The sequence below is a fragment of the Musa acuminata genome, chromosome BXJ3-11 (assembly GCF_036884655.1).
Source record: "Musa acuminata AAA Group cultivar baxijiao chromosome BXJ3-11, Cavendish_Baxijiao_AAA, whole genome shotgun sequence".
In the NCBI taxonomy this organism is placed as follows: domain Eukaryota; kingdom Viridiplantae; phylum Streptophyta; class Magnoliopsida; order Zingiberales; family Musaceae; genus Musa; species Musa acuminata.
Window position 1 is genome coordinate 32,602,800 of NC_088359.1, and position 25,978 is coordinate 32,628,777.

Genomic DNA, 25,978 nt, shown 5'->3' on the forward strand with positions numbered 1-25,978 from the left:
TCATTGAGTAGGGGGCATTCACGGGACTTCGCCTCGTATTCTACATCTTTATTTATTTATTAATATTAATATTTTGTTCCGCCAACTCACCCCCTCCGCCTCGTCGATAAATTAACGCCGGTTTCGCCGTCTCCCTGCTTTCAACTCGTCCGTCGCCCCCCCAGGAAGGAACAAGAGTGCGCAACGTATGCCCCGCGCCCCCTCCTCGTCTCCCCTAGCACCTCTCGTCGCCCGCTCTCGCACCTCGTAACCCTAGAATCCCCAGCTCCGGAGCAATCGATCCTCACGGCGGCTCCTGTCCAACGACCTGGGTGGCGGTCATGTATGTCCATCTCTCATTCGGCTTCCTCTTCCCCTCGTTGTGGGAGATCGTGGTCACCGTCTCCGCGGCGCTACTCGTGATCGTGTTCTACTCCCTCTGGGGAAATTTCCCCTCCGGCGGCAACGGAGGCGAGGACGAGATGCCACTTGGCGGGGACGACCCCCCGTTGGCCGCCAGAGAGCTTCTGCTACGTCAATCGGTTGTTAATGAGAAGGTTAGTCGAATCGAGCCGGTCTCTTTGTGCGTGTCTTTCTAAACCCCGATGATGATCATAAGGTGCACACTTTTGTCCTTTTTTTTTTTGTGATGGAAAATTTTTGTTTCGATGATCAATTAACTTATTTTGTTTGAATGGATTCATAAGTTGGTTGGTTTGAAGTTATAGAGACAGTAAATATGAAGAGGTTGTGATGATTCCACATAATGAGTTGCAGAGCCACGACCTCACAGAAAGCCGGCGAGTCTCACGTCGCCGAGGTGTCTTTTTGGGCCCATCTCAAAAAGACAAAACCACGATGCCCTTCATCAGACTCGGTGGAGATGTGGGGTACAAATACCCTATGGCTCTTCGACTGGGCCCGCCCCCGAGAGCTTTTCTTTTGAATTCCAAATTTTACCGTGTCTTCGCGGACTAAGAAAAACCCCAATTCTGAGTCATTATGCGTGGTCATTAAATAATGGAATTGGTTGATCTAGGAATGACACCGATTTAGGACCGGCGAATTCTTTTTTAACCAATGATGGTGTATCTTCATGCTAGCCTTATGACTTTGGGAACCTTCCAAAAACATGATTTCTATTTGTTTTCTCAATTGGTAACTGAACCTTTTGAGTGCCATAAGCTGTAAGACCAGCTTGAGGGCCTTTGTTGCTCTTCTCTGAAGAATGCAATAGGGAAAAATAAAATAATATTACCCGTACTTGCTTCATTAATTAATGATGAGAGCAGCAACAATGTTGAGGACTAGCGTCGGAAGTCGGGGAGAAATGTGAAGTTGCATGGGTGTGTTTATATATAAGTAAGAGTTACATTGTTCCCGGTTGAGCAATTTATAAGTGCCCTTGGTCTTTTAAAGTTAAAATGAGACAAGGAAAGAATGATAGGTCATCTGGTAGGTTGTTGTAGTAAATGATGTAATGGGCATATGGCCAACCTACTCTTGATTTTGTCTAATTCAACTTTTAAAGGTCTAAGGGCAACATAGTCCTTTCCCAGTAACAGCAACTTATAGGTTGCTTCACTCGGAGCAATATTACTCTCCCCGTATTCACATTTTTATTTTCCTTCCTTTTTCAGCAGTCAACTTGCTTGTATAAGCATGATGGTGAAGTACTATGCTAATAACATGTGTCGATCCTCGTAGTCCTTGTCAGCTGATATAACACTGGAAGCCAAAGAACATTTAGGTAACGAACACCGAGAAAAGATGCTGTGTCTTCAAGAACATTAGAGAATGCTTTTTGTATTTTTAAGTGGAATGGTCCATGTATCCCTCCCTATATGTGGGACTAGAGCTTTTTTCTTCCAATTATTTGTTTGAAACATAGATTGATGATTAACATGTCCTTTTCTGTCTTATATATTTAAGTGGTCAGACAAGTTTTGGTTCGTAGCATTTTGTTAATTTGCGTCTTCTTTCTGGCTTAAGTTTGTCATTCACTTGCTTGAAATTAAATGGGCTTTAGATGGAGCTTCTTTGATGTTCCTTTTTCATGCATTCTCCTGATTTGTTCTCGTTAGGATGTTGTTTGTAAATTTTTTCTTTATGATTTTCACTATATAAGATGTCTTAAAGGGATAATTCAAGTTTTGTTGGGCTTTATCAGCTGCTTTGCATATAAAGGTTTGATAAAATATTTTTTCATTTGCTTGACATGCAGTTGTCCACTTATTTTGTAGATGAGCCATATTAAAGTTGATACTCAAGGTACTCCTGCGTATGTAGTCAAGGTACTGTTTTTTGGATATTATAAACCTCCTGAATAGGATTGAATCAGTATGTTCTTTTGCAAGTCAAGGAGACCAACTATTTGGCATGTGAAAATCTTGGAGTTTATTCTGGATCATTTAGTATCATGCTGTTTAATATTATTTTCTTTCATTTTGATATGAAAATATGGAACCTTTGTAATTCAGCTAGAGCTATTGGCTGCAAAAAACTTAGTTGGTGCTAACTTGAACGGGACATCTGATCCTTATGCAATAATTACATGTGGTGAACAAAAGCGATTTAGGTGCGTATGTATTTTATATTTATTTACCTGTAGTGTTTGTTTGACATTGCTTGAAACTAAAGTGTATTGAGATTAGTTTGTGATGTATATTTGTTAAGCTTTTGGCTTTTAGTTTGTTGAGGTAGCACTTTCATGGTTATTTTTCTGTCATAGTGGAGACAAATGGTTACTTACGAGTCATGTGAATAAAGAATATGTTGCTGAAAAAAGGATCCATTAAATAGAAAAATAACTTAAATGTACTAACCAAACACTGTATTTGGACTTCTGCTGACTGATCTGATCTAAATTGGGCGCCATGTTCTAGACAGATTACACCCTTTAGCTGCATTGTTTGTGAGTAGTCAAACTTATGCTAGAACGAGATTCATAGTTTCAATCACTTATTTTCTCTTCATCCCAAAATCATACTTGAGAATTCTTATATGCGTACCTCCTCGCAATATATAAACTTCCCCCAAGAGTCAACTTTATCTCTTTTTTAGTTTCTTCAACAGTTCTTATCCTTATTAAATTTAATGCAGAGTTCTCAGTTATTTTTCTTTTTAATGTCTTTTTTGTATAGTTAAGTGTAATTTTGATTTTAGAACTCTGGGGCTTAGAGATACATGGAGAGGAAGCCTTAGTGTCATGATAAAGTTACTCTCATGACCTAGGTGACCATGGTTTTAGTCATAGAAATAGTATCTTTGATTGCAGTGACACAACTGCATACATTGGTTTCTCTCCGGACACCTTATTGACATGAGCTTTGTGTAGTGTGCCAGTCGTTTCCAACTTATTGAGATACATAGGATTATTGTTAAAATACATATGAAAATTAAAAGTTAAGAGCCTTTTCTTGAGTTATAAATATTTATTCTCTAATGCTCTTGTATTATTGTCTTTGAGTTGTGACTTATATATTTTTTCCATTCAAGTTCAACAACTTTTATGTTATGCAGCTCCATGGTTCCTGGCTCAAGAAATCCAATATGGGGGGAGGAATTTAATTTTTTTGCTGATATACTTCCTGTTCAGGTTGTTTTAGGTTCCCATATCTTCAAGTTCTTATCCAATCATGTTAATTGAAAATAAATTAATGAACAGTAGTTGGCATCTCTGGACCCTTTCTACAAATACCTTCTGGCCTTTTGTGCTGATTTATATTGCTGCAATTTACAATTAAGTAACTTTTTAGTATATGCATTTTGTTGCAGTTAACACTTAAAACGACATTTCAGAAGTTTTAATCTTTTGTAGTATGTTTGTACAATTTACAGGATGAAGTTTATAGTAACTATTTATATGTTATATGCTAAAACGCTACTTGTTGGATTATAGCATCTTGGTTTAATCATATTCGTGAAGTTTCGAAGATACTCCACTCAAATGATAAAAAACTCGATCAGACCAGTCCATACTGACTGGTATCTACCGGTCTGGCTAGAAAATGGGACATGGACTGAGCGATTTTGCCCTTTTTGGTTCATACAGTGCTAGCTGGTAACTATATATATGTTATATGCTAATACGTTACATGTTGGATTATAGCATCTTGGTTTAATCATATTCGTGAAGTTTCAAAGATCCTCCACTCAAATGATCAGAAAAACAATCAGACCAGTCCATACTGACTGGTATCTACCAGTCTAGCTAGAAAATGGGCCATGGGCTGAGCGATTTTGCCCTTTTTGGTTCATAACAGTGCTAGCTGGTAACCCTACCAAACCAGTTACCGCTTGGTTCTAATGAATAAAACCAAGGATACTCATTACTCGTTTTTCTATATTTTTAAGTTTTTGACAGTTGTCCTTTTCTTCTCTTTCTTTTTTCTTCTCCCTTGATGCTCCTGTATCCCTTGGTTTCTTTCTCTTGATATCACCCTCCTTTCCTTTGTTTCTTCCTCCTTGCTGCCTTGCTAGTGGGTTAACATAACTGCCATGGTGTCCCATCTTTTCTGTCCCAATACTTCACTGCTCTGTCGCCGTGCCATTGTCGCCCCACTGTGTCACTGCTCCACCACCTCATCACCTGTTCTGCTATGTTGCCGCTTCCTCCTTCCAGCATACCGCCGCCTCCAATGCTCTTCCTCCTTTTTCCTTCTCCTGTTCTTCCTTCTTTTGCTCCTCCTCTCTTCCTCCTGTTCTCCTCTCCTTCGCTCTCTCTCTCTCTCTCTCTCTCTCTCTCTCTCTCTGTCTCTCCCTCTCTTTTTGTTGGCCTGAGCCAACCTGTATGCTAGCATACCATGTGTTGGTACATCAATACATACCGGATCCTTATCAGCCTGAGCTGGGATTGATATGGGACTAGGACTGAAACTTGAAACATTGTTTGGCAGTTTGGCTCAGCATTAGATAAATAAAAACAGTTCTTCTGCATGTTTAAGAGTAATCATGTTCCGTAAAACAAGCTCTTTGCTACCAGGCAGATGCTCACAATGTAGTTGAACCATCAAACTTTAGGAATCTGTATTTAGTGGATTTATCACACCATCTTATTATCATGCTTTTGCTAGTAGGAAATATCATGAGAACAGAAGGTCTACAGTGCTGCTAGTCATGTTTGTTTTGCCAGATGCATGCTCACATAAAAGGTTCTTTTGATATACTTGGAAACCTTTTCTATTGTATTTCTATTGCTTTATGGTGAATATATACTAATTTTAAGAGCATTTAAATGAAAATTTTGAGAGAACCTTGAAATATTAAAGCAAGCAAGAATACTTTCTCCCAGCATAACACTGGAAGAATTCACTAGCCATTCGACTTAAAAGACTCGCTATTATGCCTTCCTCTTTTTGTTGACACCTCGCATAGTTTTGTAGTGCTCATCTTCCAAGCAATATGTTAGATGGAATACAGAATTACAGATTATGGAAGTAGTAGTCCGGAAGCATTTTATGAAAGTGCTTCTTGTTATGTTCTAGTGCCACGTAGGTTGAAAATTGATTTTGTATAGCTAGTCCTTGATACCAATGATCTAGATAGTGATGTGTATCAGTTGTTTAAATAGGCACCCGGGCGCTCGCCTAGGTGCTCGAGTGAGGCAAGGCGCGGCCCGAGCGCCTCAAGGCTTGCTTAGGTGACGCACTTCAGTAAAGCGCCACTTGGGCACTTGCTTGAACCTACATGTCGGGCACCTCGAGTGAGCGCTCGGTTAAAGAAAAGCTAGATTAGTTGGTTCAATTGAACCAACTAAGCTAAATAACTTCACCAAAGCTACACACGCAAACCCAACACCCCCCTCGCACGACCTCGACCCATTAACCCTACTTTGTGCGTAGCCGTTGCCTCCGTCACTACCGTTTCCTTTGCCATCGACGCATAGGACTGACGCTTCCTCTGTTGCTGACGGATGGGTCCAAATGTCTAGCTTTCGTGCGCAGTTCCCTTTGTTGTTGTTGCTGTCGTGTGCATCTCCTTCCATCGTCGAGGGAGAGGACCATAGCTTCTTTTGTCACTGACGGACACATTCGATTCTACCCATGACGTCGTCGTCTGCAGCTTCTGCCGCCACCGCTGTCGCTGTCTAAAGCTTTCTCCATCATTGCTACTGTCATTTGTAGCTTCCTCCGTCGTCGTTGCTATTGTTAAATGAAAAAATAGAAGAGATACAACTCAAAAATAGTACAATTTGAAGATTCTTCTTGAGGCCTATGCCTGTCTGGAACAATCTTGCAACTTGGTAGACAGCCTTTGGCTGACCAGCATTAGCTGCAGCAAGAAATAATTTGCAGGCTGTCTCTAAATCCCTTTTCACACCAATGCCCTTAAGATACAGCACACCTAGGTTATGATAACCACCAGGCTCCTTATTTTCCACAGCTTTCTCAAAATATTCCTTTGCCTGCAAGAATAAGTTAAAATTGAAGAATGATAATGACTATCAGTAAAATTCAATTAAAAAAGGTTAATAAGCACTAGAACATAGTAAACCAAGATTCCTTGTCAAATTAATATTCTTGAACTCAAGCCCACTTGTACAACCTGACTTCAGTGGAGAAGGATCTCAAAAGCTTGGTAATTTAATCAGACCAACTCATCACAAAAAAAACACAGTTATGGAAAGCAAAAGATACAGTTATAGCAACATGAACATACCACAGACTATCCAATTCAAGACAAGATTTTCAACTAATGTAATACACACAGATATGGCAAAGACAAAGAATCAACAAGCTTCCTCCACCACTACTGTTGCTGTCCGCATTTTCCTCCATCGTCGCTATCATCGTTCGAAAGTTTCTCCGTCATCGCTGCCCTCTCCTTCTCCACTTTCCACCGTCGGTGACTCTTTTCTCCCCTCTAACTACTGTTAACGATGGATTAAATATTATTTATTAATTATATTATATATTTATTATATTTTAATATTTCAGAGCATCTCGCTTCGTTGGGTGGGTGGGTGCCTAAGCAAGCGCCTAGCGCCTGGGCCATTTTGGGACCTTAGCACCTCTTGGCGTCTAGCACTTCTTAAATCACTGATGTGCATTCTTTCCAGCCATTAAGTTTTTTATTTTTACTAATCTTTAGAGAGGGGCTGTGGAATCTAGGTATGTTTATGATCAAAGCGATTTTCTTCCCAATTTCCAATTCTTTTCTCACCATGTCTCAATAACCTCTTATTTGTCCTATACACAATTACCCAAAACCTTTTTCCTTTTCTAATGCTCTCATGTGCTGAGAAGGTGTGAGGGTTTAGTAAATTGTAAAATGCAATTGTAATGTCTAATGGAGGGTCATCAGATGCTTTCTTTATAGTTAAATAACCTAGCATATTCTGGAGTTCGGTTCATGTTTTAAGGTTTTTCCTCGACTGGTACATGCTGTTATTTTTTGTCTGGGCATGAAACGGGATGCAGATTACCGCTCTTCGGGCGGTTTGGTCTAGTTTTTTTAAATTTATTTAAAACATGGACTTAGGGTTTTGGCGCATGCAAGTAATGAACATCATGGCTTGCATCGCTGCCTACCCGCCGCAGCTGTCGACGAACATCCACTACTTCTACTACCGACCCTCCTCCTCCTCCTCTTCTTCTTCTTCTTCTCGTTCTCTCCGCATCCTACTCCTACTCCTCCCTTCTTCTATGTACCATGATACATACCGGCACACTGTGTCAGTGTGGACCAGAATCATATCAGTCCAATACTGGATTCTAACAATAAAAAGAATATACCTCACTTTCATCTCAGTATGCCCTGTTAACTTTGGCTTTTTAGTTTCTTCTGATAAATTATTTTTCTAACAATCTTTTAATCTTAATAAGTTTTTTTGGCTCTTGGATTGTTTTTCACGATGTTCCATATCAGTATTTGATTTTTCAACCTCTCGACGATGTTGAAACTGTCACTGATTTAATTAGCTGAACAAAATTTTTATTAGATTGATTAATCCTTCAGAATTGACTCTCCAAAATTTAAACAACATATGCAGGTTTAGTTAGAATATAAGAAAGGAATTCGATGCCTGTTATTGCCCTTTGATATGAAATCATTTTGATTTATTTTTGTAAGTTTAGGGTTTTTTTTAGCAAATGCCCTATGTTGCTACATGGAAACATCTATTACAATCGTTCGTAAGTTACTAAAATTTCCCAATGAGTAGAAAAAGGAAGCCAAATAAAAGAAGGAACGGGACAAATCTTAGGTATGATTGAAGATTCTCAAGGAAAAGGAAGGAGATAAGTACTGTATTTGATTGATGATTTCATCTCTATGAGAAGGTTTTTCATGTTATTAAAATGGAAGTGTATAAATTAGATATATCATAAAAAAGAAGTAAATTCTCCAATCAAATTCAGAAATCTATTTTTTTTGGAGGAAAGAGTAGATGATCTATTTGCATTGATGTAATTATAACCTTTTCTTATTTTTGTATTTTTTTTCTTGTGCATGGGTCTATAAGAGGAAAATGAATTATAATTGAACATTAAAGAATGATAGACCGTATGAAAAGTTCTTTTCCAAATTATGTGTGTGTGGTATAAGGGCACATGTATTTTTCAAATACTATGATTCTATTGTTCGTGTACGAGGCATGTGGAGATGTGAGGTTCTCGTCCTTGGGAGTTATTTCTTGAGCGAGAGTGAGTCTGATGGATGTCTCTTCTTTTACCTAATATCTTTCACTATTATTTTCTCCCACCCCTCCCCCTGTGCTCTCTCTCTCTCTCTCTCTCTCTCTTAATCTCTGCGCTGCATCACCTTTAATGGAGCTTTTTGGTGAGGAATAACCATCGCAGCTGGCCCCGAGTCATTCTGAATAATGGTTCCGCTCATTGTCTGCATGATTGTGTTACTTGCAAGTTTGGGTCACATTTCTTGTGGCAACTAGTAAATCTCTTTAAGCATTGAATTGTGATCTTAGGTGCAAACTTCGTTCAGAATTGAGATCCAATTTTGCAGATTGCATAAAATGGACTGTTATTCTTGATTCCTCATTTATCAATTGGTACTTGTGGCTACTAGGAACTTTGTATTCACAATTTTTTTTTAAATGGCAGTCATTTATGTATTGTTCACACTATCTTTGAAAAACTTGTTCTTGTTCGAAATCCCAGCACATGTTATAGTATGTTAAATAATCTTAAAATCAATTGTTTAATCAAGCTGATTGATTGGTCTGTTAGCATGTGTTGGTCACTCTGCTTTTCTTGGTATTCCAACGTTGATTTATAGATATGTAATCTGAGTTTTGATTTTTTGTGTTAGCATTGCTTTGCAGTTCTGGTTCTGTCAATAGGACTAATTATTTAATAGGTTCTTTGGTTGTGATTTCATGCTTTTATTCCCTTTTGTTCACTGTATGCCACCTTGTTATATAATGTTAAAATCTTTAAGGAGTTACTTAAATGATTCCAATCTTCATATATCTGTCAAGTAAGTTAAGGACAGATTTTTCTTTTTTTTGCTTAAAATCGGTTAGGTGGTCTTCCATCCTAGCTGAAATTGCTAAAAACAAACTAGTCAAAAGAATAATTCAGCTAATTTTTTTGGTCACTTTTTTAGTTATTCTCTTTTTTCACTTGGCTTTTGCTAGTTTCTGGTGTCACACTTTGTATTATCTTCATCTCCATTGTAGAGCTCCAGATTTTTGGAAATGGATGCAAATGTTCGACTACATTGATTCAACGCATTGAACTTTGTGCTAATTGAAAAAAAGTTATACACTATGTTGAGATGATGAAATTTATTACTGAAGGATACTGTTTTCCTTCAAACTTAATAAAAAGGCCTTACGCTTGGATTCTTTATTACAAATACGATATGGTAGAGTAATTGCCTACTTACTGTCTTTATTTGCTTTGATATCTGTAATAATCTGCAGATTATTGTAACAATATATGACTGGGATATAATATGGAAAAGCACTGTTCTTGGATCTGTTACTGTTCCAGTTGAAAGTGAAGGTCAAACTGGAGCGCTTTGGTACACTTTAGATAGTACATCAGGACAGGTAACATTGTAAATTTATAAATACTGAATAATATGTCAAGATATTAACAACTTCAACTAAAATATTTTCTTCCCCAGGTCTGTCTTCATATTAAAACAACAAAGCTACAAGCAAGTTTTGCCAGGTTATTTATTGCTTTTTGCTAATAAGCCTCATGGTTCTGATTTTTGTTTTTGTCACAATAATTTTGGAACATGGAGGTAAGGTTTCAAATACTGGTTGGCCCAGTACGTACTGAACGATATATATTGGTTTGATTGTAGACCGATATTTGACAATATAGGTCAGTACTGGTTTAATTATTTTTATCCTTATTGATACTGGGCATTAGAAGTTGATATATCGGTGCCCTTGTATGAAATATCATTCTTGTGCTACTTTTTTTCTTTGTTAGTGTAAAGCATGGATCTTGTGTTACTCTTTTTTAGTTTTTTTTAAAAGAAGATTTCTGGTCTTGAAATTGGTCAATCACTAGGCATTTTAGCTGATTCTGAACTCTGAAGCTCTGTCCTAGCTAGATATGAAAGATATATTGTCTTATCTGCCAAAAATATGTGGTTCAGAGCTTTGAATGGCTATGCTGGAGCTGATGCTCGAAGAAGATTGTCTTTGGATCAACAAGTCCCTACCTTAGTCCATCAAAAACCAGGGCCTCTGCAGACCATATTTGAACTTCCTCCTGATGAGGTGAACTTTTCCATTAATGTAATTGGCTAAATACTTACATTTGACTGAAAGCTATTAACATGAGTCACCTGATGGAGTCTTATTTCTTTTACTCAGGTTGCTGACCATAGCTATTCATGTGCTCTTGAAAGATCTTTTCTGTACCATGGACGTATGTATGTGTCTGCATGGCACATCTGCTTCCACTCCAATGTATTTTCTAAGCAAATAAAGGTTAGCTTATCCACCTTATACATTTGCTTCCAGTTTTTGTGCCGCTAAGCAATTTGTTTTTTCGTACTTCTCTTCATGGTTCTTTGCCTGTTTGATAATTTTGGAATTTATCATCCTTGTGTAAAATGTCTAATCGAACTTACATGGACTAGTTGATTAGTTGGTTTTGGAAATAATAATCCTTGTTTCATTGTTGGTTATAATATTCTTTAAACTCCACAATTTTTTTGCTGGAGGTTTAATCAATTGAAGGCTATATCACTATGCTTCTTAGTTATGTGGATATTTTTGTTTGTCCACAAATGAGCTTATTTCTTACACACTGAATTGGTATTTTGTCATTTGTCTTTAAAATTGAACTCGTTCTATTTGTGTGTAAATGTATCAGTTATTTGTTTGTTATTAGCTTTTCTCTTTGCTACTTGTGAGTAATAATGGCTTTGTAAATGCTATCATAATTGGATGTTTTTGATAATGAATTGGTTGAAAGGCTTCACCACTGAATTATTCCTTTTTAGCTCTTCATGGAAAAATTAAGGTCATATGGTTTTGTCAGATTATGATGCTGAATTAAAGACAATATTGAGAGTGTGTGATAAATCACCTTAAGTTACTTATCTCGAAATTAATTGTGGAATTTTACCATGATATTAATTATTAAATATCTATCAAATATTTCCAGCTTGATGTAATAGATATGTGGATTTGGAGTTTGGAGTATTATTGGCAACATTGCAAGGCAACAAGATGCAAATTTTAAATGAAATTGTATGGTCTTTATCAATGCTTAAGCATCTTGGTTTTTGTACAATTGCAAATGAGGATGAAGAATATGGGGGAAAAATAGATATGATATTCATACTAAAACACTAGCTAAAATTTGATGCATTTCGGAAAATTGTGTAAGTTCGATAAATATAGAGGTCTGGCTTAAACTGAAATTTTTCTCAACTTAGAAGACTAATCTGTTATGTTGGGGTTTCAAGGATTGTAGTTTGAACTTTGAAGTTTGAACCATGTCATGACATCAAATATTAGCTATTGGAGACGCATAATTGTTGTTCAGCAAATATTTTAACATAGTGGCTTTTGCCTATCATTACTGAGCCTTTCATGGTGTAATGTATCACTGGGAAAAAGAAAAATCTAACATCTTTAACAAAGTTAGAAAAGGAGAAAAAACATGATGTAACAGAATGCTAGAAAATTTTCTTGTGTAGATTCCCGAATTCCCCTTTGGCTTCATCTGTCGGTGGTGCTGGTTATGTCTTCCTTTGATTCAGATGAGCAGCAAGGTGGCGGTTGGTGATGAGATTTCATTTGAGACACTTACCCTTTGCATTCGCTCCTTGGTTTTCCTAAATCTCAAATATATAGGTTATAAAAGGAAAATGAAAAGGACAACCAGTACTTTGTAGCTCAAAACGAACATTTCACACCTTTCATGTGTTGCATTGTTGTTGAGGCTATTACAAACCAATACCATATGAAACCACTGGGTCAAAACACCTGATATGAACTTGAAACGACCTGATCTCACAGAATGTTGATCGAGGAAATGGGGTTGTTGGATGGTGGAAAGCACCAGGTTGTGTTTTGGCTAAACTACTTTGTTTGGTTGCATTTTTAGAGAATGTATAAAAATCTTTATGCACGCCTCCAATGAAGATGCAATTTTTTGTAAGAACTTTATTTACCACCAATGGAATACAAGCAGGAAACATATACATCAAAGCGTCATCTGTTAGCTTGCACCTTCTTTAATAGCTCAGTTACCAATTAACTAAACTGCATAGGAATGAAAACATAAGCACAAGATGTCAAAACCAAGGTTTTGAATAGGAACACAAAAAAATCAAAATTTTGAGCCCAATGGCCAAAATATATTCCATATTATCTCAATAATGAGGTAAACATTTACTAAAAAATTATGAAGTAACCAGCTGCTTGGTTTTCAGCATAAGACCACCAAAGCAGGGCAACACAGGTTATGAGCCACAAGACAGCAGCAGGTATCTTCAAGGCAAACCATCTATGATATTTTAAAATTAATCAAAGCAGCAATAGAACAAAGATCCATAACTTTTATCTCCAAGGAACTAATAGATGAGTAACTTAACAAACCTTTATAACTCAGCTGCAGATCCATTTCCCACAATTATAGCTATTTTTAGTTAAAAGTGAACCAATGCCAATCTGTTCAATCAGCATGATGCATAATTATACATTTATAATCCCCACAACATTCTGCATTATCAGGTGCCGTGTGCATTAGGCCACAAGTTGGGTTGTGTTCAACCCACAATACCATTTAGCTAACCTGATCATCTGGTTGGGTTGTTTAAGATTTTGGTTAGTTTAAGATTTCTGGTATCTCGGTTGTGTTGGCTTTAGTAGATTCTATCCATTTCATCTTGGATTGGGTAGTAATGAATGTCATTCCGTGGCAACAGGGTGTACCATACTTGGCACATTATGTGACACGTTATGCCAATCATCACATCCTTGTGCCACTTGGCAAATTCCTGTGCTAGTTGGCACTGACCAAAAACTGGCCTAGCCATAACATGCCTGACACAAGTTGGCATGATGCATGCTGATAGTTCTTTGCATGGACATCTCTACCCTTGCCAGTTACCACCTGCGCTTATTTAAATTGATTGGTATGCTGCATATGTAGGACAGTTGTATCATCTTTATAAGGTTTCAAGATATGTCGAATATTGGCAATATTCATATGATTTGTACGTGTCCTTTGCTCCTCGAATCTATTTGAACTTAGAAGTACTTTATGAATTTCTTCTAATCATCTGACTGGTTTTTATGTTTCTTATTAATTTCCATATATGATGATTATAAATCATATATGCTGATGAAGCATAAAAATATACATGTATCAGTTGTCATGTCCGTATTGTGTTGTGTGCTACTCTTACAAGATGTCATGTTGGTGTCTTTTGTAACATTTTGCTTTTTATCTATATTTCATAGGTTGGTTTATGATAACTCCTAGTCAATTTGATTTCAACCAGAACATAATTTAACCGGACGCACATGGTTTAACAATATAAAGTGTATGATATATGTAATATGATTTGGGATCATTTTTATAATTTTGATCTCTTGTTTTTTAGCTACACAACTCGAGTAACCCAACCGAATCTAGTTCTGCTTGATCCAGTTGCTCTTCAACCTGGCCTCACCCAAATTTGATTAGTTTAAGAATTGAGAATATGCAACACAGTGTCAGTCCGTGTTGGGTTAGGATTTACCTTTACCCTGACCCAACATACTTGAGCTACATCTTCTACATTTTATATGATGCATTATTATGCTATTATTTTATTTGTGGAAAAATAGATTTTTTAATTAAGATTTACTAGCATTTTGAATCTCATGTCCAGTGAAATTTATTGTGTTGTGGACCCAATATTCTTATTTTCTTGAGGATTTACGAGTGTTTTGATTCTTATATCCAGTGAAATTTATTGTGTTCTAGATCCTATTTTCTTTAGTATCCCAAAACAAATTTATGTCTGATAAATTTGTAAAATTTTTACTAACTCTTATGGCAATAGTATCACTGATATTAATTGTAGACTCATACCCTTATGTTATTTTGCTACAATTTCCATTACACACTAATTAACTATAAATAGTTAATTTCCATTCCTAGGTGGTTATTTCTTTTGGAGACATTGCTGAGGTACGTTGGTTATTTTTTGCAACTATGTTTTATATTGTATGTAACTATGTATGCATTCAATTGTCTTTGCTATTAGTATGCAGATACGAAGAAGCCAGCATGCAGTTATCAACCCTGCAATTACAATAATTCTTCGAATGGGAGCTGGTGGACATGGTGTGCCTCCTTTAGGAAGTCCAGATGGTTGGTGATACTCTATATGGCCTTAATTCCTTTTTCATATGCTCTAAAGGTTTCATGTCTTAGGCTTTTGATGTGTACCATCTATGAAATATTTGGAGAACCATCACCTCTTACTTATTTCTTTGGGTACTTATCAGTTATATATATTATCATTCTAGAATGATATGACTGTGACTGTGTAAAGATTATTCTATTTTATACATCTGAGTTGTCCTATATGAAGATAAGTTGTATTCAATGATTTTAGAAAATAGGCTGTTGGAGTATGTAGTGAATGCAATGATTTGTAGGCATGACTAGCAAAAATCTGAAACAAGTGACATTTCGTTTGTCCCATTCCATGCCTTATCTTTTTCCCTATTTTCTCATTTGGTTTCGGGAGAAATTAATGGTAGTTCTATTGCTCTTCGATACCCACAATGTTGGTAAAAGCCCCTTTAGTTAATTAACAACTGAGAATTCTCCTTTACATGCCAAGCCAATGCATCATGGTCGGTTGCTCTTTAGGTAGAGAACATTCAGATTTCCTCAAGGTACTTTTATAATAATGGTTGACTCCTGGAGGAATTCGGCCACTTGAACTAGTTACCACTTGATTGTTAGATAAAGAAACACCATCACAATTATGCTCCAACTCATCTTGGTGTTTCCATGTGTTTCCTGTAAGATTACAATTCTTTATCATATTTTCCCATTTGGTTTCAAAATTTTACACTGATTGATGGATAATTCATCTTGGTGTAAGAGGGTTATCCATTTGAACATTTTTATTTACTGAAAGTTGGATTGTTTAAATTGTTTTAGATTGGTAACATGGACATGCGGTCATAAAAGGCAATAATTTTAAATTCTTTAAATTTTCATCATAATGCACATTCAGACTTGGATTGTAGCATATATTATGCATATACATAGTACAAGAAGTATTCAGTTTTTACAACTAGTATTCTGTTAATGTGGGAGGCTCATGTCTCAGAATGAACAATAAATTTGAATCTATGTGGTATGCTATGAGTCTGTTCTTCATTTCTATGTCAAAATTAGATATATTCCAAAAGTCAATGCGTGAGCCTGCATGTACTACAACAATGCATGAATGACCATGTTTGTAGTATGCATTGCACACAGAACTTTCCTTTTTGTTTGATGTGTCAATTACATGAGTTCTAACTTCTTAGGACCATTTTGGATAATCAAAGTTTCCTCTTTACGGAGTAGCAGTCTAATCATTGAAGTAATATTCTACATGGATTCATCTACTTGAATATAGCTATACTTACCAATGCAAAAATCTTGTTGTATTTCAAATCTGTTTGTTGATTTTCCAATTGTTTATCAAATGAAAGAAAGAATATTATGTGATGATAGAGATTATGGCTACCAAAATACTTATCCAAGTTTTTCCTTTGCTATACCTGTTTGTTTTCTTTCTCTTATATGCTGTTAGTTGTTCACAATCTTAAATGATAAGTACCTTCTTGAACATCTTATTGCAACTTTTATTTGATTAGTTTTATTTTTTAAGATCCAGGTAGAAATCTAAACTGTTCTGCCATTGTCCATTATGCAGGGAGAGTCAGATACAAGTTTGCATCATTTTGGAACAGAAATCATACTTTAAGAGCTTTGCAACGGACAGATAAGAACTTTCATGCATCAATAGAAGCTGAGAAGAAGGTACTGACCCTTCAACTTAGCCTTCTGGTTCCACTGGCTTTTTACTTTTATGTTGTATTTTTTCTTAACCCTGAGCAGGAGGTTGTCATTGGCTTACTTTGTGTGATTCTTGTGGATAACATAAATTGTGTACTTTTGTGGATCATATTAGTTTTTAATCTAAATATTAAAAAAAAATGTAGCTTATAATCGATATTAAAGCGAGTCATGTGAATCTTTAGTCGAGAGTGGTTACATTACTTAGCTTTCTTTTTTCTTTTCATAGCTACCCTCATATTTTTTCCCTTTCAAATCCAAACATCAAGAAGTGGTAACAAGTCGGGTATTTGATAATTATTCCGATACTAGTAACTATTTGATAAATATTAAGTAGTGGTACTTATTCAGATATTCAGAGATTAAGCATGTCAGATAGGCATGGAGAGATGAAAACCCTCAACCACATTGTTATCTCTACTTTGATGGAAGTCTGTCTAATTGATGTTAAAGATTGGCAAATGTAATTTATTCACCAAAATGTACCTACAGCTATTTGCGAAAAAAACTATAGACATAATTATTCTTATTCAATTCACTCTTTTCATTGCAAAGTTCTAAAATCTTACAAAAGTACTTTTAAGCTGTCAACTCTGGTTTGGTTTTTTTCTATAGCATGTATATTTGTGAAAATATAAATGTTAGGAATTACAATTTTCAGGCGGTGAACAGGAGCTTGTAGTTGACTATTTGAAAATCTAGTTGTCAATCCTGATATGACTGTTTCTGTGAACAAGTTGCAGCTGCTGTATGATTTTAAATTTTCTTTTTATGCCTTTTAATATGTATATGCTCAATTGTGACAGTGGAAAGCATAAGGGAAGACCTAAAAAGGATGGGATATCAGTTTATGTCAAATTAAGGACTTGTCCAATATAAAACAGCAAATTTGATTGTTGTTTAAGGGAGAAATTACTGGCTTAGACGTTTACAACAGCGCTAACTTTCTAAAGCAATTTGAACTTTGAAGATCAAGTTGCTTAGTCACTGTGAGAACAAAATGGAAAATATATAGTGAGGCACTGCCAAACATGAAATGTTGTATGTAGTATGTACTAATACCTTTCGGGCATTGTACAATCTCTTCCTGTGCCTGATGACATGCCTTCATGCTTTGGTTGCCACGTCACAAAACTTGGCCTACTCATATGTCGATACATACTGCATGGATTAGCATGGCACATGCTGAGATGACCAATACAAATGCATGTCGAAAATCACGACAATTCATGCAAATAAGAGAGCAAAAGGAAATCAAGTTAGTTGAAAACTATAGAGTTAGTAGCATAGATTATAAAAGAGAGAGAGTGTGTGTAGGTTAGGGAAGAAAGAGCAATTGAAGTTAGGAAGAAAGATGCCTTGCCATTAGCAAAACCTAAACTTCTTCATTGGCATAGACTCCTTTTTTTGTAGATTCAGTGATCGTACAAGACCTTAATCATGAATCTTACAGTAAGAAAAAAAGCCGTTGGCAAGTTTTCCCCCTTTCTAATATATAATCCCATTAGAACTCCGGAAACTTGCATCTTATTTGCAACACGACTTTTCTAATTGTAACTATCACAAGTTTGATTAAAAAACAATTGGTTTTGTCAAACATCATGTTTTATTTTTAATTTCAACTGTACCAGTCGATACAGATTAGTATTTCAATTGCTTCTAATCCAGTTTGAGATGCTGTTTCTGCCTGGTAAGCTCACTGTGTTGGGCTTACCAGGTGGTAATCCAATCGCCTGATCCTGATACTGCAGTCACTTTTTTATTTTTTTGCAATCCCAATTCTCGATAGCTATATTAGTTGTTCTCTCTCTCTCTCTCTCTCTCTCTCTCTCTCTCTCTCTCTCCTCTCTACCTTTTCCTTATCCCCCCAGGATAATCAGTCCTGCTGCCTCCTCCCAACATGGCCATCTCCTTTTCTTCCTTTAGTAATCATTGCCACCACCACCTCCTTGTGTTGCTTCCTTGTCCTCTCCTGCCTCTTCCTCTCTCTCTTCTCTGGTCCAGATGATACCAACCAGTTTCCGACCCATACCGACACTCAATGTGCCGTTTGGTACTGTTGGTCCAGTTATTGATCGGTATTAAACTTCACTGAGATTTGAAATCTTGCTAGACATCATAATGATGGTTTATAAACTTCTTTCGTATGAAAGACATGTTTACGTTTTGATTTGTGGCAGAAAACTTCTCTTATATTTATGGAGTTGATGATGTCTTCTAGTATTCTTTCTTCATAAATTATGATTTGCTTTGAAGTTTGAACGCTGTCTTAATATCTTAGGATTTCCTATTGTTTATCTATGTCTTTGTTATTTGTGATCCTGCACTTGTTAGTCGTTGGAAGCCAAAACTGTTACAGCTGGCTCTTTGACTTGGAAACACAGGAACGTGCACACAGCAGCTCTGTGAGAGATAGTGGGAGACAAATAGAAGTTCCAAATGAGAGTGTTGTCGAGACTGGAAAGTTCCAAGCTTTTATAAACGAAGAAGTTCTAGTTGGCATAGTCAATGTACACTGGACTCATCCTCCTCTATTATATTCTTTTATTCCAAAGATTTAATAGATTCTGTTAATTGCTTCATTCCAGGAAAATTTCCCCTGCACAGCAGAGGAGTTCTTTTCTGAATTGTTGAATGATGACTCAAAGTTTATTGCTGAATATCGTTCAGCAAGAAAAGATACCAATCTGAGTGTAAGTGAAATATCATTATGTAGTTGTCAATCGCTTTGTGGTTCTTTTGAATTTTGAACTATTAGTATTCAATTTACATTTATACTGGGCATAAAAGGGAGTGGCCTAGTGCACAAGTCTCTTGTTAAGTGCAAAATGGTGATTGTCAGCACATGCAGCCTTGTCCCTGCAAGCTGTGGGGTTATTTGCATTCTGGTCACCCAGGTTGTGGAAGGAGCAACCTTAATGAGGTGGCAGCTCACTCTATATGCTGGATCTAGTTGTAATTTAACTTTAGTTCCAACTGCATCAATTTTATTGGAAATCATATGAGCTTGCTCTATCAAATGACCATTGTGTAGAACAATAGTTATATGAGAATAATGCATTTTTTATTTTAAGTAACAACGACTGATGTTTCACCCCCTGCCAGCTGTCCTTTATTGGCTGCCCAGTTTTTTACCATGTTTTCTTGTTATTGATGATTTTCATGAAATGCCTACTTGGATAACTCAGGAAACTTTTGGTGTTAATAGTGTCTTTTTCTTTATTGTTACTTCAGTTATAACTTCATCAGAGGCTTAAGCCTTGACCTTTTTCGGTTGAAATCCATTTTTATAATGTCCATAAAAGATTTACTTATTGTCCAGTCTAGTGGCCTTGGATTAGTTTTAGCAAGCTTGGAGCAATATAGATCATGGTTGAAGTTACCACCTGCAATGTCAATATCAATGATTTTTTTGTTAATATATATAAATGAACACAGTAAATTCAGTGGGTCATTTCTAAATGGCAACTCCATATGCCTTGGTGATGATTTTTCTTACTTGAAATAATCAGACATTTTGCTTTTATGTCTTTTGCAGTTGGGCAAGTGGCATGTTGCTGATGAATATGATGGTCGAGTCAGAGAAATAACCTTCAGATCATTGTGCCATAGCCCCATGTGTCCTCCAGACACCGCCATGACAGAGTTACAGCATGTTGTTCTGTCCCCTGATAAGAGAACACTGGTATGTTTGGTTCACTCAATCTCATGTAGTTTCTTTTTATTTTTTAACATTAGCTTCAAATGATTTACCCCAGTTTTATCATTTTTTTCATGCAAGTATGCAAACTCCTTTTATAATTTCAGTTCCTTTTTTGCTTAGGTCTTTGAGACTGTCCAACAGGTGCATGATATTCTATTTGGTTCTAACTTTGAGGTGCGTACTGAATCTCAGCTGTTTTCTTCTTAATGCACTGTGAACAGAAGAGAACTGAGTTCCTTTTTCAGTAAATTATTAGTTTTCTTATCTCTGACGGGGAAACCTATATGCGCAAAGTGGAAATGTTTTTTATGTATGACTTCTGAAAGTCAATTCTCATTAATTATATGGTATTTTCTGAGACCAATTTAATTGGAGGTAGTTATCTTCAGACAACTAAACACATATAGGTATCCTGTTGGGTTCTCTATGATAGAAGGTCAAGTCAGTCAACATATCCAACAAGGTCTTTTTACAAAGATGGAACAATGCCTACTTTATTTGGTCAGAATGTCTGAGGTTTGTCATGGAAGACCTTCATGAGCATTTGGTCTCATATACTAATTGGTATTAAAAGTTTAAAATGGAGTCAACGATGTGGCTTTTATGGATAATATTGTTTTCAAGATTTTAAATTTTGTTTTGTGACCCGTATTAGTCCCTGGCAAGATCAGTATTGGTCTGATATGCACTGTGCCGTTGTATGGTTGGCCCAATGATAAACGAGGGAGAGAAGAGAAGAGGAGAAGATGAGGGCTATTGATAGTCAACAGCCATGCTTGTGACAGCTATCTAAATTAAGGAAAATATGTCTCAAACCGGATTGGGGGAAATTGCCTGGTACAGGTGCTGGTTCCCTCTCGGCCAGATTATATCTTGTCTGTTCAATATGACCAGTTTTTCGAACTTCGTTGTCCCTTTGTTTTGACAAAATATTGACCTAAGTTAAATTTGTGTTTATTAGCTTTCAGCTGAGGCTATAGAAATTAATGCTTCTATGAGAGCAATTATTCCAAGTTCATTGTACATTACAATTAGTGCAGGAGTTGAAGCCCATGATTTCTGATGTGCCACATGATTTTGTTCTCTACCTAAGATTTACTCCAGTTATAATAATGGACCACAATATAATGCAACGAGTTGCAATATTTATATCCGGATGAGTGTAAAGATCAATAACCTATCTGATTACTGCATTACTAGTATATAAAATGACACAACTACCCATGTCTTCTGATACCATTTAATAAAACAATAAAAAACATGTACTAATATTGTTCCATATGTTTTTGATACTTGGTCAAACCAGTAAGTACTGGTTGGTATGTACTAGTCAGACTGAATTATTATGATCCTGATTTCAATTACATTGTTGTTACAAGCACTTATCAGACATTTGAGAATGGGAAGATGGGTAGTCTTTTGTGATAGAAAGAAACTTCACATTCTTATTTTTTTTCATGTACTAGTTTCAAGATTTTTTGCTGTAGATTTGGACATGATGTTTATCAAACACAATAGATTACATCAATATTTAGGCTGCACAAATGGTGGTCCTTTAAAAACATCTTGAATGTCATGAGAACTAATTGATTAAACAATTATGGAAGCTGGAAAGGGCAGCTAGAATCTGTCAGGTAAAAAGATTTATGAAGTTGCACACATGGGTCCTTTGGCAATTTAGAATTCATCTATCAGCATGCTTTTCACTCACTTGGATTATTTGCAGAAAGTTGTTGCCAGAAATATTTAGACTGTACTTTTATGGTGGCAAAATATTCATCTTCATGGATTATGAAACTTGTCTTCACTGGTGCTCCCAAGTTCTACTTCTTTGAACTGGCATAGATGACACCATAGTGGAATTATTCTAAGTTCTTAAGATCAATTCTCATCACAGGTATTGGTTTAGATGACAATGGACAGGCTGGGGTTGACTATACTCGAATCGTCCTCTCCATACCACTAAATCCCATCTTGTCCCCAAACCTGAATCCAATAAATATACAATACCATTCTCAACCTATGTAAAGATTGATTACATCTATTTTTGCCCACCCCACCTGTGTCAAATTTTGGGGTTATATGTAACTATAATGGTATATGTCTTAGTTACATTTGCAATATAATAGGGAAAATTATTTATATGCAATTGTCTGTGCTGGTGTTTCCACAAAGCAGGATGGCTAAGGATGGGATTGGTTTGTATTAGGATGGCATAACTGATAGTCTGATACTATTCCAGCCCTAGCTGATCCTATTTTTGAAAGTCATGCTCCAACCCTGCCTCATGCCCCCAGTCAAAATTGGTCAAACTTGACCTGTTTACTGGATCAGTCTGGGGCAACATCTCCACCGTGACTGGTTAGCCTTAAAATTGCCAAAATATACACTGAGAAAACAGCCATTATATGTTATCTTGACATATTATAGTAATAAATAAACGTCATTGCCTAAGTGTTCTTTTTCATTCAAATTATTTTATTTAAATTTCATTGATGGATGGGACATTTCTGTTCGACAGGCAATTGAAAAACTCCAAATCACATGGCTGGCTTAATGTTAGCACAAATAAGAATCTGTGAATAGACATAGATGGTGCTCATAATTGCTCTGTATTATAATTTAAGTAATTTGGAAGTTATGAGAAGTAAAATACATGAGTTTAATATTAAAAAGGCTCCATGTGCATTCAAACCAAGTTAATTAAAAAGAGGTTTGGAGTTAGGAAGTTTTAGCATGACAGGACCAATTTGAGCAGATGGTCGACCACCTTCTTGTTGTCTTGTAGCAGTTAGCATTTTTGCACTGGCATGCAAGTGTGATGATGACATATGCAGAAATTTATAGTTGTAAGTTACCCTGATAGTAGCATGCAACTTGTAACCTTTTGACACCCAAAATATGGTACCTTTGAGTTCATCAGAACACTTTTCGTCAGAAAAGTTCATTTTCTTAAGCAGAATATATTGGAAAGGATGCTCTTTTTAACTGAGTTAATTTGCTTTACTGGTTTGGTCCATGCGAGGAATCTTTCGACTTATCTTGCTTAATAAAACTGCATCTTACTGTTGATCTTATTAGGTTTTATCACTAAGTGGACTCTCAACTAGATCTGCAGAATTGTATCGTTGAGATGTAATTTATAATGTATTTCAGGTACATTGTAGGTGGTCAATGACTACAATCTCTGACTCTTCCTGTACTATTGATATCCGAGTTGGTAAGTTGCTAGTCGGTGTCTCTATCGTTTTCTCTGATTTTCTGCCTTCTTTTGTTGCTGTTTTGCTTCATGCAAAGCCAAAAAACGTTCAAAAAAAAAAACATAAATGTCTTTTTCAGGTGCACATTTCAAGAAGTGGTGCATCATGCAGTCTAAGATAAAAGCTGGAGCTGTTGAAGAGGCATGTCATCATATTGTGATTTATACTTCCTACTTTCTTGGTTGTGATTCTAGAATAATTTACATTCAATGTTTTTAACTAGAACATTCTGTCTGTGTCCAATGCCCCATCTTGGATTATGATAAGAAGGGTGCAGTGGAATGATTAAACAGAAAAACAACAAGACAAGGGAAAGAAAGGGTATATCAGGCCCTACAGACCATAATTCAAATCATAATTCAATTCGCAATATTCATGATAAAACTGAAATCCTAAATCAAGGCCAATGTGAAAAAAATAACAAATTAATCAAAAGTCAAATCAACTCAAAATTTATGACATCCTAAATCCCTAATATCTCCTAATCAAATTATCATCTCAAAGTCTTCATAAAAAAATACTACATAAATCCCCATAAACTTGAAAAAGTCCCTTTGATTTCGTCAAGTAGACTAAATTTGAAAATTGACTATATGTTTTCTGAAGCTAACTTAATAAATATGAGTGAGCTAAGACTCAACTGTGAGTTTGACCTGCATGAGATTATAGGTAGCCCGACACACTGTGTAGCATATATACTTCAATTTAAATGGTCTGCATTAAATATGAAACTTCTTAAAATGTTCACATAAATGGTTATCATGTGTATTTTACTTTTGGCAACTCTGGTGGCAGGTATTCTTTTTTTTTTTGTCTCATTTTGATCTCCAATAATTTATGTAGCCTTGTCTTGACCAATTTTTTGCTGTTTGCCAACCATTCTATTGGAAGTTTGTGCTACTTGTTTATTTTCAACATATATTTGAAGATACATATATTTGTGGTGCAGATTCTTAAGAATAGAAACTTCCACGGTCAGATTTAATTTCTTCCCTGCTAATTTTTTCAATTACTATTAACCTTGCTTAGGAAATAACAGTGGACTTCTTTGTGTAGTTACGATGCAAAGTATTTTGCTACATGAAAGAGTTTCTTGTTTTCCTCCATGGTTTCTCTTCGCTGAATGAATTAAATATGATATGCACATGTTGAAATCAGCACATTGTTCCATTTTGATGTAATCTTTCGTTGCACAGTACAAGAAAGAGGTGGCACAAATGTTAGAGATTGCACGCTCATATCTTGGCAAGGCAGGTTCCAGCCAGGAAAAGGTCGAGGCATCAGAAACTCCATTAGCTCTCAGTTAGTCGAAAGTAATGGGTCAGATAACAGGTCTGCCTACTTACAGAAAATTACGCCTCTCAGCGGGTTCCATTCTTTGTCATTGTAACTGTAACATGCACAGGAATCTATGCTTTTTTTTCATGCCACCCTTCATGCAAGTGAAATAGTGGTGTCTTCTTTTATACAGATATGAGCAAACTTTTGTATAATGTTGATTTATTATCAAATACAGAGGACTCTTTTTCTTTTCATTTTTTCCCTTACAAAGTGTGACTTCCATCACCTTTTGTCACCCGCGATGCTCAGAAGTTTCTTCAACTGCTGCAGCATGTCATTTGCGGGCATTTTTTTGTTGTGAATTATCTGCTGAGTTGAACCTGTCTGTACAAACAAAACAATTTGAGAAGAATGAGGCTATTGTTGCTGCACTTGCAGATCTATCTAACATGATTGTGGCCGTTTATATGATCAGTACAGTCTAAAGCTATCATCATCGCTTTTCTTCTTGACGGATTAATTGTACCTGCAGGAAAATTCAACGAGATGTCTTCCCTTTCCTGCTTTCCGGTAAAGCTCTCATTCTGTGATCGATGGAATATTTGCTGTCTTTTGGGTCACACGGGGCAGCTATACTTACTCTTCTTGGAGGTGAAGTCCATTTAATTACAATTACGCTGGTACTTACGTCCGACGGCAAACGGTGGTAAGCACTTAAGAGGGAGACTTTTATTCGCTGGTCAATATTTCATGTCGCATATTATCTAAAAAACAAAAATAAATATAGTTATAAAATATTTTCGGATCACTTTTCAGATTTTTTTAAATAAAATAAATTAATAGTTTAATGGTGTGATCGTCGATGACGAGCTCAAGTCAATCTCTCTAAGCTTAAGTTAGGATGAAGATGAAAAATGGAGCGTTGGGCAAATAGTAATTAATCTTGGTAATAGTAAATTATTGGGTTTTATAGTAGATTGTGCCAAAATAAATATTTTATTTTACAGCATGCGTAGAATATTTTCTCCTAAATTCTTTGTTGTTGTTATACTTGTTAATGAAATGATGCGCCATGGCTGATGAGTTAGCACGGCCTAGTCCACGGGTCGATGTCGGGAGTCTTCGACCAGCTGAGTTGGTTGCTGAGGTCGATTACGCCCTCAGGACGGGGTGCTGGTGTTGGAATATTGATTGACGTCTCTCGATCGGGGTGCTGGTTGGCGGCTCTTCGTCGGGAC

General features: G+C 36.3%; 1 protein-coding gene across 2 annotated transcripts; it reads left to right on the forward strand.

Moving 5' to 3' along the window:
* The first annotated feature begins 105 nt into the window (after nt 1–105).
* Nucleotides 106–25,183, forward strand: LOC135580748 (BAG-associated GRAM protein 1-like). 2 transcript variants are annotated; one of them, XM_065175337.1, is made up of 18 exons: nt 106–536; nt 2,223–2,273; nt 2,460–2,557; nt 3,502–3,577; nt 9,866–9,994; nt 10,072–10,118; nt 10,558–10,681; nt 10,778–10,894; nt 14,571–14,600; nt 14,684–14,783; nt 16,354–16,460; nt 18,881–19,006; nt 19,085–19,189; nt 20,035–20,181; nt 20,320–20,373; nt 23,356–23,419; nt 23,539–23,600; nt 24,656–25,183. In XM_065175337.1, exons 1-18 carry the CDS (start codon nt 321–323, stop codon nt 24,764–24,766), a joined length of 1,764 nt encoding a protein of 587 aa, XP_065031409.1. In that variant the 5' UTR covers nt 106–320; the 3' UTR covers nt 24,767–25,183. The 2 variants fall into 2 exon arrangements, with proteins under 2 accessions (XP_065031409.1, XP_065031410.1); XM_065175338.1 differs by having other exon boundaries at nt 397–536; nt 2,204–2,273.
* The last annotated feature ends 795 nt before the right edge of the window (nt 25,184–25,978 follow it).